This window comes from Dioscorea cayenensis, chromosome 8, assembly GCF_009730915.1.
Source record: "Dioscorea cayenensis subsp. rotundata cultivar TDr96_F1 chromosome 8, TDr96_F1_v2_PseudoChromosome.rev07_lg8_w22 25.fasta, whole genome shotgun sequence".
Classification (NCBI taxonomy): domain Eukaryota; kingdom Viridiplantae; phylum Streptophyta; class Magnoliopsida; order Dioscoreales; family Dioscoreaceae; genus Dioscorea; species Dioscorea cayenensis.
The window spans coordinates 16,425,826-16,441,497 of NC_052478.1; the positions used below are offsets into that span (position 1 = coordinate 16,425,826).

Here is a 15,672-nt window from a genome sequence, read left to right on the forward strand (position 1 = left end):
TGCAAATTAAAGATTTAAAACTACACAAAATAAATAAATAAATGTTGTAATCCAATGAATATATAACATGAGTAACCAAGCAAACTACATTCAAATTATCCTCTATTTTTATATATAGACTATTCTGCTTTAAGATTAAAGAAAAATAACTCTTACCTTTTCTTTTAATACTCTGGCATATCATTGAGCTATCTTCTGGTTGACACATCTCTACTTTGTCAATAATATAAAATAATAATTATTTATATATTTTTTATTAATTCACCGGGCGCTAAAGTTGAGAATAAGGGACAAAGGTAATCTTTATTAATTTTGACTAGTAATTTAGACTAACATCCCCCTTGATGTCATGTTACCACCCTTATTAAATCAAAGTTTGATTATCTTATGTCTCTCCATAATCAAATATTTCTCTCAAAACAAAGACTTGGTTCAAATTTGCTCTTCTTCTTCTTCTTCTTCTTCTTCTTCATCATTAATACTTCTCCTGAAGAAAACCAACCTTAATTTTAAGCTAAGTGATGGCTCATTTAAACTACATCAGACTTGGGCGGAGGTGGCGGCGAATGAGAGGTTTCCGGCTAAACACTCACCGGTGCTCCGTTCACAGGCTACGAGTTCGTCTGATGAGCATCCTCCATCTCTTGGCTGGTTGTTTGAAGCCACTGAAAAGAGGTTTTAGAAGCTGTAATAACAGTAACAGTTCATGTGAGAGAAGCATGAGCAGACGTGGCCTTGTGTTTGAAGATCAACAACAACAACAACGTTCAAGCTTTGCTGGTAACAATTGTAAGCAAAGGCATTGCAGCCGTTCAAACTCTTTCTATGCAGAAGCCATTGCTGATTGTTTGGAGTTCATAAAAAGATCATCTGTTTCTGTTGATAATAATCCTTCTGCTGTTGTTGTTTCTTCTCATGATCAATTCTAGTTTTTTATTTTGTTTTCATTTTATTTAATTTCTTTTGGTGTTTCATTGTAAATTATTAGTAGGATATGTTAACTATTTCTATCTCCTTCCATAATTCATTTCTGATAAAGAAGAAGAAGAAGAAGAAGAAGAAGAAGAAGAAGAAGAAAAGCTCTTGTTCTTCTTCTTTTTTGTTTTTTTGATCTGTCAAAGATGATAGATTGATAGATAGTCTAAAGAGGCGACTTGGTACAATTCAATTGGTAGCATATGGGTTTTCAAACCTACTGTTTATTAAGGTGCAGTTGGTCTCAACTAAACCAAATCCATTATTACTCCCATGTCTTAAAGATGATCAATTTGAAATATATATATATAATAATATAAAAACAACATAGAGAAAATTGGGAAAAGAAGAAATCAGCTGGCGATGAGAATCCTGCAGGTTACTGAGCAGCATCTTGTATGCTCAGTCTTCATTTACTGCTATTTCATTTCATTTCATTTAGTCAGCAAAGTAAATGACACATTTTCAAAGCATTGCTCAGACTAGTACTTATCTCCATCTTCCTCCTCTTTTCCCTCATCCATCCCTTTCAATCTCAAAACCAGGAGGCCTTTCTACTTCCAATAACATATATATATATATATATATATATATATATCTATATATATATTTAGTATTTTTTTTTTTCCATTCTTATTTTATCAATTCTTTTCAAAGAAATGCAGCCATCACCAAATAAATAAATAAATAGAAATAAAACTTTGATCACTTGGAAATGTGCATGCAAAATCTTGAAATTAACAAAAAGAGAGAGAGAAAAACAATAACAACAAACTAAATTAATACGCAATAAAAATTAAAGCAAAGGTTTTTATTGGGTTGATTAATTAAAATGGTGGTCTAGCACCACCAACCCACCCACCTACATCGCCGGGGAACTGAAACCCACCACCCAAACCATGAAAAGGAGCAGCACCACCCTCACCGCCGGTGACACTGGAAGACTGCGAGGCGTCCGGCAGCTGCTGTTGCACCGTTCCATCGTCATCGCCTTCCAGAGGTAACCGCTCATAAATAGCGTTGCCGAACGACGCCACCATCAACACCACCGGCCCCGCCGCCACCAGCGGCGCCACCACACTCCCACCCACTACTTGCCCTTGCCCGCCGGCCAGAAAAACAGTTAAGCCACCAGCTCCTGGTGGAGCCGGAGGCGGCAACACAGTTCCGGTCAACGAGAGTATCTCAAACCTCCCTCTCAATGTTGCTACAACACTCCCCGGCGGCGAAGCACCAGGCTGCCGGAGACCTACATTGACGACTGCCCCGCCACCGGACAACACACAGACACCACGCCCACGTCGGCGAGCATACTCCGACAGGCTCTCGACCACGTCGGCGCCGCTCGAGACTTCCAGCACGTGAGAGCGAAGCGCGCTGGGGTTGTCCCGGGTAACGATGATCGGCGGCTTTGGCTTGTTCTTGGATCCCGACGGGCGGCCACGCGGCCGCCGAGCTGAGGCCGAGGACGTAGACGGCGGCTCATCAACAGCGGTGGTTAGTTCTTTTGATGGGCTCTTGTCTTGGTCGGAAGGTGGCTGATGGATGTAAGCCGAGGAGCTGGGGTTAACTCCGGCCATCGCCGGCGTATCGGCGGCTCTTTCCCACCACTTGCTCGCCAGCTTTCAATTCAAAGATGAGATCTTTCTTTCTTTATCTCTCTCGCAAGAGACAAGTGAAGCTAGGGAAGCTACAAACTTTTAAGACTGTAAACAATAGATTCAAGCCAACTGGGATCTATTGCTACTGTTGCTTCAGATTGAAGGATTTCTTTAAGAGAAAAAGACTACTGTTCTTTGCTTCAATAAAAAGAGTAAAAATAAGCATGCATCTGTTTGCATATATATATATATATATATATATACACACAGAGAGAGAGAGAGAGAGAGAGAGAGGGAGGGAGGCAGTTGGGTTGAAGATTAAAGAGAAGAGAGCCCCACCAAAGAAGCAAAGGACTTCTGGTTCATCAGTAAAGAGAGATGATATAGATGAAGATGAAGATGATGGTGATGATGATGGTGATGATGATGAGAGGAATAGAGAGGGGGAGTGGAGAGGGCGGTGGAAAGCGTGTAGAGCTGTATATAAAAGCAAGCGGTATGATATGGATGGTAGCATGGGCTCTCTCTTTTTTTTTCTCTTCTTATGGAGTAGTACTGAATGAATGAAGCTTCTTCATGACTTTCTATTAATTTTTTATTCTAGGCTTGTGCTTTGAAGTTTGAACTTCCCATTGTTTTAATGTTTTTTTTTTTTGGGAAAAATTGCTATTACTCGCCTAGTTTATATAAAATATTTTTTTTTTAGTCTCCTCAATCTAAATTAGTTTAATTTAGACCATTTATACTAAACTATTATTAATCGATCAATAAAAAATAGATTAGAGTATATTGTTTAATAATATTTTGGTTTATCCAAGGAGTGTTAACAGTGTTTGAATCGGTTTATTAAAATAGCTGTTTAAGTTAATGTTATTTTTTTAGTGCTTGAATGTTTTTACAACAACAACCCAAAAAAAAACTCTATTTTTATCTTCTTGAAAATAAGATGAGCACTTTCCGAAATAGCAAACTTGTTTAGATATGTTTTCAAAAGTTTTATTTCATAAGTTCAACCTCAGAAAAAAAAAAACACCAATCAAAACAAATAGTATTTTACACTAATTGTTCTTGTGTAAAATGCAATACCTAAGTTACAGTAGAATACTATATAAGCCATAAAACGGAATCAATTTTACTTAACTCTATAAGGATATGTGAAAATACACGTTAATTTTGTTGCTTATGATGATTGAACAAAATTTATGTGTACATATTGCTGTCAAATGCAAAGCATATTAGACTTTCTTAGGATAATGAGAACGTCATTCTCTGATAAATTTGACAAAGTCTCAATATTGAAGTTTCATGTGATGATATTATCCTTGTGATAATATTTAGGTTTATTGGTGCAATTTTTTCCTATTATTGTTATTGACTAAAAATTGTTTGCAAAGAGAGTTTTGATTTGTGTTTACTTTTTCTTAGTTCTATCTTTATTTTAGTATTTTCCTTATTTTAATGGAATTCATGATCACATGAAGCCTGTTTTCTGAATACTCAATTTGAAAAAAGAAAATTATATTATATCTTACTAGGCCAATATTTTAACATGGTGTATGCCATGCCTACATCACTAAATAAATGCCAAGTCTTAAATAAGTTTAAATGGGGACACCTTGGAAGACAAATGGGAAACAATAAAATATGGAGTACCTCTTTATTTTATATCTATTAATAATGCAGCATTTTGACATTAGATGAATTACCAAAAAAAAAAGGATTGGGAAAACCAAGCAATTGCAGCATTTATCAATGTTGCAGAGACATAGAAAGAGTAGTTATTCAGTATTATAATGTGTGATAGGGTCTATTATAATGATAGGGAGCATGCTTTTACATTTGGGCATTTTTGTAAGGTTTCTTTGATAAAAAAATACAAAAGCTTGAAAGGTGCAAAGCATACTCTTTATAATAATAAAAACATCATTCTTGGTCACACTTCAATAATTTATCCTTCAATCTTTTTTAATTTTGTTGCTTAAAATTACATATTAAATTCATTGGATAATCACTGCATGATTGAACACTTGCATGTTATTTAAGCATATATAAATTTGGTATTAATTCCTTCCTGCCAAATGGTAAAATATTAAGAACATTTTCATAAATAACTAATAAATAAGCATGTCTTTTGCTGCAGACGTCTTTTAAAAGCTATTGGTAGATATTGTGATGAGATGATCAGTGAATAAGAAAAAAATAAAATATTTAAGTAAATCTCCAAAACTTTCTCATATTTTATTAGACTCTATAGCCTTAAACAAATCATACATTGAAACTTTAATTAAAATGGGGACCTCCCTATAAGATAGTGAAATCAACAAGCATTAGGCTTTCATGGCATGCCTAATTAACTAAAAGCTTTCTAGCAAGTTGTGATTAAATTATAAAAAAGTTACATAAAATGAAATCTATGTACTTTCGTAGAAAAGAAGACAAATATATATATATATATATATATATATATATATATAGTTTCATTGCAAGGCTCTTAATCCACCACCTTAGTGGGGATGAGTGGTGACTTAATAATTAACTTAATCTCTATAAATCTCATAATTTAATGCTTTCATCATCTAAGAATAAACTAATATAACTTCAATAAGTATAGGAAGTTAACGAGGAAGCATGTTTTTGTAGAATGGAAATTATGCAATGTTATTGTGAGAATAGGAGAAATAATTTTGGATATCAATTAAGAAAAGAGTACAAGAGTATATATAGAGAAATGTTAGGGTTTGTGTATGGGCCTGCCTAATATGGCCCATTAACCAATCTAAGCTCTAACACTCCCCCTCAAGCTGGAGCATATATATCGAACATGTCCAGCTTGTTACATAGATTACTAAAAACTTTAACACTTAAACCCTTGGTGGAGATATCCGCTAGTTGCTCAGATGACTGGGTATATGGTGTAGAGATGACTCCCTTTAATACCATATCACGAACATAGTAACAATCAACCTCCACATGCTTCGTACGCTCATGGAATGTTGGATTGTTTGCACTGAAGATGGCGGCCTGATTATCACATAACATTTGCATAGGTATCGTGATGGGGAATCCTAACTCAGATAGAAGAGACTGCACCCAAACCATCTCACAAGCTATCTGTGCCATTGATCTATACTCTGCTTCGGCACTCAATCTTGAAACCACATTCTGCTTCTTACTTCGCCAAGTAACCAAGTTTCCACCAACATACATACAAAAACCTGACATAGACTTCCTGTCACCTCTATCGCCAGCATAACCTGAGTCAGAATAGGCTGTAATGTCTAGGTAACCATGGTTCTTGTAGAGAAGACCTTTACCGGGAGCTCATTTAACATATGCAAGCACCCTCAGAGCACCCTGCCAGTGAACTTCTCGTGGCTCATGCATAAACTGACTCAAGAGTCCAACTGCGTAAAATATATCAGGACGAGTAACTGTTAGATAAATGATCTTTCCAATCAAACGTCTGTATTGACTTGGATCTTTGAGAGTTGGGGATGATGCCTCCCAGAAGGGTGGTGACTGCTCAAATGGTGTACTTTCTGGTTTACAACCCAATAAACCAGTCTCCTCAAGTAAGTCCAATACATACTTCCAATGTGAAAGCATCATCATTCCTTTGGCATATGCAAACTCAATACCAGGGAAGTATCTGGGTCGTCCCATGTCTCATGTAACGAAATACTTCATTAAATGCTCCTTAGTTCTCTGAATGCCCTGATAATCGCTACCGTCAATAAGATGTTATCGACATATACCACAAGTACAACACATCCAGATGAAGTGTTCTTATAGAACACGGAGTGATCCACATTGTACCTACGAAAATCATCTGCAACTGCAATTACATTAAACTTTTCAAACCATGTACGAGGACTCTGTTTCAGACCATAGATCGCTTTCTTGAGCTAGCAAACTACATTCTCCCCCTGAGCAACATACCCTGGAGGTTGCTCCATAAACACTGTCTCAACTAAGTCTCCGTAGAGAAAACCATTCTTTACATCAAATTAACAGAGTGCCCATAATTGATTCATAGCTACCGACAGTAGAATGCGAATGGAATTCAGACGGGCAACCGGTGAAAAAGTCTCAGCATAATCAACACCATAAGTCTGAGTAAAACCACTGGCCACCAACCGGGTTTGTAGCAATCAACTGTACCATCAACTTTGTGCTTGATAGAGAAGACCTATCGGCAAGTGACGACACTGGTATCAGCAGGGCGAGGCACGAGCTCCCATGTACCACGAGATCTCAAGGCTTCTATTTTCTCATCCATTGCCTTCTGCCATTGTGGAAGCAGACGTGCATCCTGGTAGTTCCTGGGGATCGACTCAGCAGACAAGGAAAAAGCAAATGTGCGGAAAGACGGGTGAAGATTATCATAAGTAACAAAAAGTGAGATGGGATATTTGGTACAAGAATGAATACCTTTGCGAAAGGCAATGGGAAGTTCAAGAGACCGGTCTGCATCATCCGGGGAGACAATCGGAAGAGGCGAATCTGGCGGTGGTACATGTTGGCGGCAATGATAAACTTTTCCAAAAGGGCCATCATTTGGATTTACTAAAGGAGGCGTTACACTAGACACAGGCACAAGTGGAGTAACCGAAACAGGAATAGGGAGAACAATATCAGATGACATAGTCAACAAATCGTGAGAACCCGAGTCAGCAAAAAAAGATTGAGACTCAAAAAATGTGACATCCATAGACACATAGTACTTCCAACTAGTCGGGTGGTACAAATGATATCCACGTTGGGTGCGGAAATATCCGATAAAGACACATTTAAGCACACGCGGGCACAACTTATCCAAACCAGGAGTTAAATCCTGAATAAAACCAACACAACCAAAAACACGAGGAGACAAGCGAAACAAGTCAGTATCAGGTAGAAGACGACATAGAGGGACCTCTCCCCCTAGGGGTGTAGAATGCATACGATTAATAAGATATGCTACAGTTAAGATAGCATCAGACCACAAATACCTAGGGATATTACGCTCCACTAAGAGAGTGCGTGCAACATCTAAGATGTGACGATGCTTTCGTTCAGCAACCCCATTCTGTTGAGAGGTGTGCGGATAGGTGGTTTGATGAATAATCCCAAAGGACGCACATAAAGAATTTACAGCAGAAGATACAAATTCTAAAACATTATCAGTATGAAGACATTTGATAACAGTGGAAAACTGATTTTGTACTTCCAAAATAAATGTTTTAAGGACATCAACAATAGATCGATGGTCTTTTAATAAATATACCCATGACACTTGGGAAAGATCATCAACAAACACAACATAGTAATGATGACCGGAAATAAATGTGACTCTAGAAGGTCCCCAAACATTACAATGAACTAGATCAAATGACGACTGACTAGACACTAGAGTAGAACGTTTAAAGGTAGCGCGATGATGCTTACCTGACTGACACGACTCACATTGAAATGACTCGACTCGAATCCAAGGCAAAGCCTGCTGAAGACGACTAAGAGAAGGATGACCCAATCTACAGTGCCATATGAGTGATGACTCGGTGTCCGAAATAGAAGCTGCCAAACCACAAGGAATATCATCACGTACCAACGTATACACGTCGTCACCACGATTACACCCTAAACCAATCCTCTTCCCCGTCTGCAGATCCTAAAAAATGCAGTGAAAAGGGAAAAAAGTAACACTGCAATTCAACTGTTTAGTGATCGCAGAAACAGATAGCAAGTTGATAGGAAAATCATGTACAAAAAGAACATCAGTTAGTTTAAGTTGAGAGGAAGCCTGCACAACTCCTTCTCCGGACACTAAGCAAGATTGTCCATCGGCAATTGCCACAGAATGAAAAACAGATGGAGAAAGATTTTGAAAAAAAGATTTTGTACCAGTCATGTGAAAGGAGGCCCCGAAGTCAATAATCCAGGAACTGTCCCTGGAAGCAAGAAAGGCATTACCTAAGGAAATAGGAGAAAAGACTATGGCATGAGAAACTGTGCCCTGTAGCTGCTAGAACCGTGCAAAGTTAGCCCGAGAGATAGTGACGAACTGTTCAGCACCAGAAGTAGGTGACGGATCGGCCAACTTTGTACTAGTATTGACCATTACCGGACGATCATGCTTATCCCAACAACGATTCTCAGTGTGGCCCGTCCGTCGACAAAAGGTGCACACAAACCTACCCCGAGAATCACCACAACCGGCTCTTCGACCACCACGAGAGGAGCCGTTACCATACTCACGAGACGAAGACATGACGACGAAGAGACAAATCCTTCAGCAACAAGACAAGGGCATCACTGGTGAGGGCTGAGGAACATCACCAGGTTCCCGTAGAACAACGAGAACAACGAGAGATGAGAGGTGGCTAGTGGTAGAGGTGGCGGCGGCGACGACGGCGACAGTGGTGGCAGCGGCTAGGGTTTTGGGTGGCCACTAGGGTCTAACCCAGTGCTCTGGTACCATGTGAGAATAGGAGAAATAATTTTGGATATCAATTAAGAAAAGAGTACAAGAGTATATATAGAGAAATATTAGGGTTTGTGTATGGGCCCAATATGACCCATTAACCAATCTAAGCTCTAACAATTGTATTAGTTGGGGTGCTTGTAGTGCCTAGTGTAATATATATATATATATATATATATATATATATATATATATATAATTAGAGTTAATCTTAATTAATAACATATAGGTGTTGGCATAGGAAGTTCAAAAAGTAATGTAATTGGAATTTGGAAGTAATAATTTGACACGTAGTAAAAGTTTTGCATGTATGCAGTTCTATCTACTTTGAATAGGAATGGTTGTGTGCATGGTGAAAAACGTAAGAAGGTGGCAAGAAATTGCTATTAAATCAATAGAGAAAAATAAAATGGAATAAGGATATGTATATGTGCATATACATATCTGATGAGTTGAAGAAAAGGAAAATGGCCGAACTGCCATGCTGGTTATATGTAAGTCGTGTGCTCGGTGTCGAAATTTCTTGTAATTGAGATAATGAAAAAAATGACATCTCCTTTGGATAATTCTGTTCTTTGTTAAGTGTTGATGTTTAGAATTAGGCTGCAATTAGGATTTTTTTTTTTTAAGAGTTAATGTTGTGTATATACATGAATGAATGAATTGAAAATGTTTGCAAACTTTAGAAATTTGTATTCCTTTCAGTTTGCAACAAAAAACCACAGGTTTGTTGTCGTTTATCAGAGAATTCAGAATTCGTATTTTATGTTCTTTTTTAATAATGAAAGCATATGAGTTTAATTGCTAGTTTATTTTGTCAAAAAAAAAGAAAAAACCGAATTTATGTGTATTTCACTAATATATTTTGTAAAATAAAAATAAAATGTGTGTTTTTTAATTGATTAAAAGCAGGTTTTGAATTGATTAAATAATATATATTTAATTAAATACTAATTATTAGGCATGTTTTGAGGGGACTATAACTGCCTCCAAAACAATAAGCATAATTTTAAAATTTTAATTATAGAGGCGGTTAAGTATGAGTATAGTTAATAGTTATTAATTGCAGAGACGGTTATAATCATGGAAAATATCTTTTGAGATGGTTATAACCGCCTCTAAAAGCCGCTTCTTCAGCTATTAATTTACCCCGATGGTTGTATTAAACCGGCTCTAAACTCTAGAGCCATCTTCCGAGCCGGTTTAGAGATGGGTGAATAATTCACCGCTAAAGCTATAAAGGTGATTTTAGCTGTCTTTATAGATTTTTAAAGCTCTTTTTTAGTGTAGTGTATTTATATATATATATATATATATATATATATATATATATAGAAAAGATTAATCGCATTTGTTTGGTTGATATTAAAAAGAAAAAGTTATCATTTTAGTTTCGCGCTTTATTGGATTTATTTTGAAAAAAACAACTTAATTTGTAGGGTATTGTAATTCTTTCTCATGCCTGAAAAATAGGGATTTTAATACCATCCTTTCACTTTCCAAAAATATCTGATAATTCTTTTATTATTTTTATTTATATAAATATTTAAGATATTTAGGTATAGAATTAATTTTATTGAAAAACAAGCAATTGATTTTTTTATTAAAAAGAGAAGGATATAAAACTGATATTAATCAAAAAATTTTGCTTTTTTTAATTAAAATACAGGGATTTCTCTCTTATGTATATAATATCTAATGACTTTCATTATAAATGTTTTTTTTTCTTTTTTCTGGTTAACAAACATAGTGCAGGGTGATGCAGTAGGAGTGTATTGATAAATGCTTGAATGAATGTATTTGATTATTATTATTATTATTATTATTATTATTATTATTATTATTATTATTTATAGCACTTTATATGTAATTATTGAATATATGATTTGATTTGGTGCGCTTAATTCGCTTGTATTTCGTATTCAGGCTAGAATGAGATTATATAGATCAAGAGAAACAAGTTTGAGGCGATTTGAACCAATTTTGGAAGAAAGGCAAATTTTTTAGAGTAACTTACGGTCAGGCTTATGGGTGTTTTTATAGGGCAAGTACTGTAACAGTGTATTATTTATAGTATTGTACCAAAATCACTATTAGAGGGCACTGTTACGGGCGTTGTTACACCCAACCCAAGAGGCTTACGGGAAAGCTTACGGGCACACTTGTGGGTATTGTAGCACCCGTAAGCTGCAATCAGAGAGATTTACGGTGCTAGCTTACGGGTATTGTTACTGCCATAAGCATTATATCGTAAAGATTTCTTATGGTCATAAGAACCCCCGATTTCTAAGTTATAAAAGCCCAGAAATTATGGCTTTTGGGGGATCTTTTTCTCTACTCTTTGGTCATCTTTTGAGGTGCTTCCATTGCATATCTTGTCCAAGGGAAGAAAGCAAGAGGGAGAGATTAGACGAAGGTTCAAAGCTTCAAGGGAGTCATTCATGGAGAGATCTCGACGGTGATATCGGGGAATCTTCGAAGAACTTCATCCATCCAAGGAGATTGTGAATTTTAAGGGAGCTTTATTATTCTCTTCATGTATTTTACTTCGTTTGGATTGGATTGTTGCTCTCTTTTAATAGAGGGCTAATTTGTAGATGCTTGGGGCTAGATGAACTCTAGGGTTTATTCTATTTTGACATTGGTTGTGGATATTTATGCTTTAATTGTTTCTTAATTGCAATCCATATTATTTGAATCTAATTACGTGTTTTTAATATATTGAATGCTATCGAGATGAAAGCCTTAGCTTTCTTGTATGATATGCTTTGTGACAAGTAGAAATACCCATCTAGCATAAGCAAGCCGCAATTAAAGGAGATTGTGAGTAAGCCTAGAAATTGGGTACTTTGGAGTCGAGAGTTCTCCTCCCACAATTCTCTCGAGTGAATTAGTAAGTAATTTCATACTCTTTGCAATTATAGGAAATAGATTTTAGGAGAAATCACATCTCTATTCTATATAAGATTATAGGCAATCACTTTATAAGAAGAGTTGTCTACTCATTGAATTCTTGTTAATTCATATTGAGATTTCATAGAGTGCAATGCAATTGTGGGGGTGTTTGTATCAGCATTGTACTAGATTAGTTACTATTTACCCTTGCAAGAGGGATTTAGTATATTTTAGGAATTCTCTCAGTTCAAATAGGATTTCTAACTTACAAGCTTTGTCCTAAACTATCCCGCTTCCCCTTGCTATTTGACCGATTTTATTTTCATATTCTTATTTTCTATTATCTTTCTTCTTAGTTTGTTTGCACACATCACAACTTTGGATAGGCTAGTTTTCGGAATTAGGATTAGTACTAGTACTTTCAATTTTTCTTATGGATCGATACCCTACTTTAATGCACACTTTATTACTTAATTGGCACGTACACTTGCGTTGCATTAACCCTTATCACGTATAAGAGAGTAGACCTCTCCCAGTGGGTCATTTTTTATACATAAAGTCTCAAACTTTAAAAAGCGACCCCAACTTGTATTATTTGGACTAAGCCATGTTCGTCCAAATGGAGTTGATATGAAAAAGAACAAAACAAACAATTTATTATATATATATATGTGTGTGTGTGTGTGTGTGTGTGTGTGTGTGTGTGTGTGTGTGTGTGTGTTATATGAATAAATATTATCCATCATCCCTTCCCTCTAGCTGAATGTCGTGGCAATTTTATTTGTGTAGTTCATGTGGTACCTTTTATTGTGGATTAAAGCCTTTCGAAAGATGGTAGAAAGGAAGACAGAAGGGATAACATCTTATCATCTTGATCCAGTAGAATAATTATTTTTAATTATTTAATTTTTTTATTAATATAAGAATTTGTATAGTATTGATCACTATTTTTTAAAAAAATTATCAATTTTACCAAGAATCTTAAACGAGAGGTTTGCAATTAAAATAGGTGACAAATGGAAGAATATTCCTGCATGAATATAGAGCTTAGTCTTGTGAAGTGATCTTTATAATGAATAGTACCATTGGCAAGTGCTCCTTTATATTTAACGTACATCATCTTCAAACTCAACTTGATTTCAACAAAGAATTTCATTTAAAATCTATCATAAAGTCATGAAAGTGGAGATCCCATGCCTTGAGTTAGGCTTTATGTATATTTTTATTTTAAATAACTCAAACAGTATGCAAAATAAGTTAAAATTGATAAACGATATTTCCAAAAATCATAAAGATAAATACATATTATATCATGATGTTAGATACAAATTGTAAGGAAATATGAGAGAAAAAGTGCATCATTCATTAGGGCAAAAGCCCAATAAATAGATATCACTACAAAAAAATTGCCATTATATACTGACGCTTCTCTATAGTAACAATTAAATTCCGTAACTATGGACTAGTTTTACCAACGATACTTTAAAACTGTCACAATTTATAAGATATTTACTGACGGATTTCGTTCTGTTGGTATAGATATCATTATATACTGACTTTTATCTATAATGATAGTCAAATCTATAGTTGTAGTATACTGACGGAACATTCAATTTGTCAAAATAAATATGACATTTACTTATGGATATTGTTCCATTAGATAACTACTACTCTATACTTATACTTATCAATTGCAATGGTCATATGTAGTAGCTATAGAATATCTATACCAATGAATCTTTAAAAGTATTAGGATAGATCAGACACTCAATGACGGATATCGTTATGTAGGTAGAGCATGACTTAATTATAATAATATTATCAGAATTGAATTTGAGATTTATATTAAGAATAATAATTAAATTATAAAATTAAACATTATAAAACAAATATAAAAAATAATGTCATGATAATTTACTCTATAAATTATAAGCACATCCGTAAAAATAACAAGCTAATGAACATCGATTGGATATATAAAATAATCAATTAATTTACAAATTTATGAAAATTACTTAACTTATTATTTTATATAAATTAATTTGTAACATATATTTTTTATTTGATTAAGATAAACAATTATTGGAATAAATATTTAAAAGATTAACATTCATTACTGCAACCACTAAAAACATATTTTATTTTTTGGTAAATAAATATTTTATTTTAATTAATTTTAAAATTACTTTTAACATTGGATTATAATATAATTTATATATCTATTTTGAAAAAAAAAACACATGTTATTAAAAGATAATGTTTATTATATAAATTAATGAAATTATAAGTATTTTATATAAAAATAGAAAATTAATTTTTATGTTTATTTAAATTGGTTTATTGTTAGTTTTCTAATATTTAAATTTAAATAATAAATATTTAATGAATAATTGTTTTACTTGCTCTTCTATTAACAAATAATGTTCATTATATAAATTAATGAAATTATAAGTATTGCATATAAAAAATAAATTTTTATGTTAAATCAAATTAGTTTATTGTTAATTTTATAATATTTAAATTCAAATAATTAATAATTAATGTATAAGAGAGATTTATAAAACTTGAAACCTTATAAAAAATATAAATAATACATATTTTTTTCATACATTTTAATAATATATCAAAAAACAAAAGAGATTAAAACATAAACAAACCCCTCTTCACCCCCATCATCCACCATTTCACCACCATTGCTCACTGTCATTGTTCACCTTCTTTTCACCGCCATTGATTGCTACCAGGGTGGGATTGCTTGCTTTCGCCACCTCTTCACCCACCGCGCGATTGTTAAAGGTAACCCTAACTCAACCTTTTCATATTTTTTCTGATTTTGTTTTGTTGCTGATTTTTCATTTGAGAGGTGTTTGTTGTTGATTTCTCAGTTGCGACGTTTGATTTCTATCTTTGTTTCAATTCTTCAATTGAATTTGAGTTTGGATTTGTATTTGTTGTTTGTTTGGATTATTTTTTTTTTTATTTGTGATGAAAGGACCGGGTGATTTTTGTTATTTTTTAACTAATTTGTAGATTAATCAATTTTGTGGTTTTTTAATGTGAGATTTAAGGTCTATTTCGATTCAACATTGTCTTGGTTTTAGGGTTTTGATGTTTCTAATGCTAGGTTTTGGGTTGTAGTTACTATTTGCAATTTGATTCCTTCTTAATGGTGATCTACTAATGCAAAATTTAAGGGATAGTTGATTTAACATTGTCTTGTTTTTAGTGTTTTGATAGGTTGTTGATGTTAGGGTTTGCGTTATAGTTACTTTTTGCAATTTTGATTCTTTCTCGATGGTTTAAGGGATAGTTGATTTAACATTGTCTTGGTTTTAGTGTTTTAATAGGTTGTTGATGTTAGGGTTTGCGTTATAGTTACTTTTTGCAATTTGATTCTTTCTTTGATGGTGGTTTGTTGATTCGGAATTTAAGGGTTTTTTTATTTAACATAGTCTCTATTTAAGGGTTTTGATAGTTTCTTTTAATGTTAGGGTTTGTACCATTGTTACTGTTTGTAATTTGATTCTTTCTTGATGGTGATTTGTTGATGCAGAATTTAAGGGTTTTTTATTTAACATAGTCTCTTATTAAGGGTTTTGATAGTTTCTTTATTTTGGTTTGTTGTAGGATTTTGATGGTATTGTTGGTAATTTTTTAATGGTATCTGATATTTATCATTGTTTTTAAATACATTTATTTTTCCTTATTAGCATATACATAAGTTTTGATGGTTGCATA

The 15,672-nt window shown here is 34.1% G+C and overlaps 2 protein-coding genes across 2 annotated transcripts; one reads left to right on the forward strand and one right to left on the reverse strand.

The window, feature by feature from the left end:
• The first annotated feature begins 419 nt into the window (after positions 1 to 419).
• On the forward strand, positions 420 to 952 carry LOC120267946. The gene has a single exon (XM_039275625.1). The coding sequence runs from the start codon at positions 522 to 524 to the stop codon at positions 927 to 929; it is 408 nt and encodes a 135-aa protein (XP_039131559.1). The 5' UTR covers positions 420 to 521; the 3' UTR covers positions 930 to 952.
• A 766-nt stretch (positions 953 to 1,718) lies between these two features.
• LOC120267558 (AT-hook motif nuclear-localized protein 25-like) lies at positions 1,719 to 2,624 on the reverse strand. Its single transcript, XM_039275237.1, has one exon. The coding sequence runs from the start codon at positions 2,553 to 2,555 to the stop codon at positions 1,803 to 1,805; it is 753 nt and encodes a 250-aa protein (XP_039131171.1). The 5' UTR covers positions 2,556 to 2,624; the 3' UTR covers positions 1,719 to 1,802.
• Between the last annotated feature and the right edge of the window lie 13,048 nt (positions 2,625 to 15,672).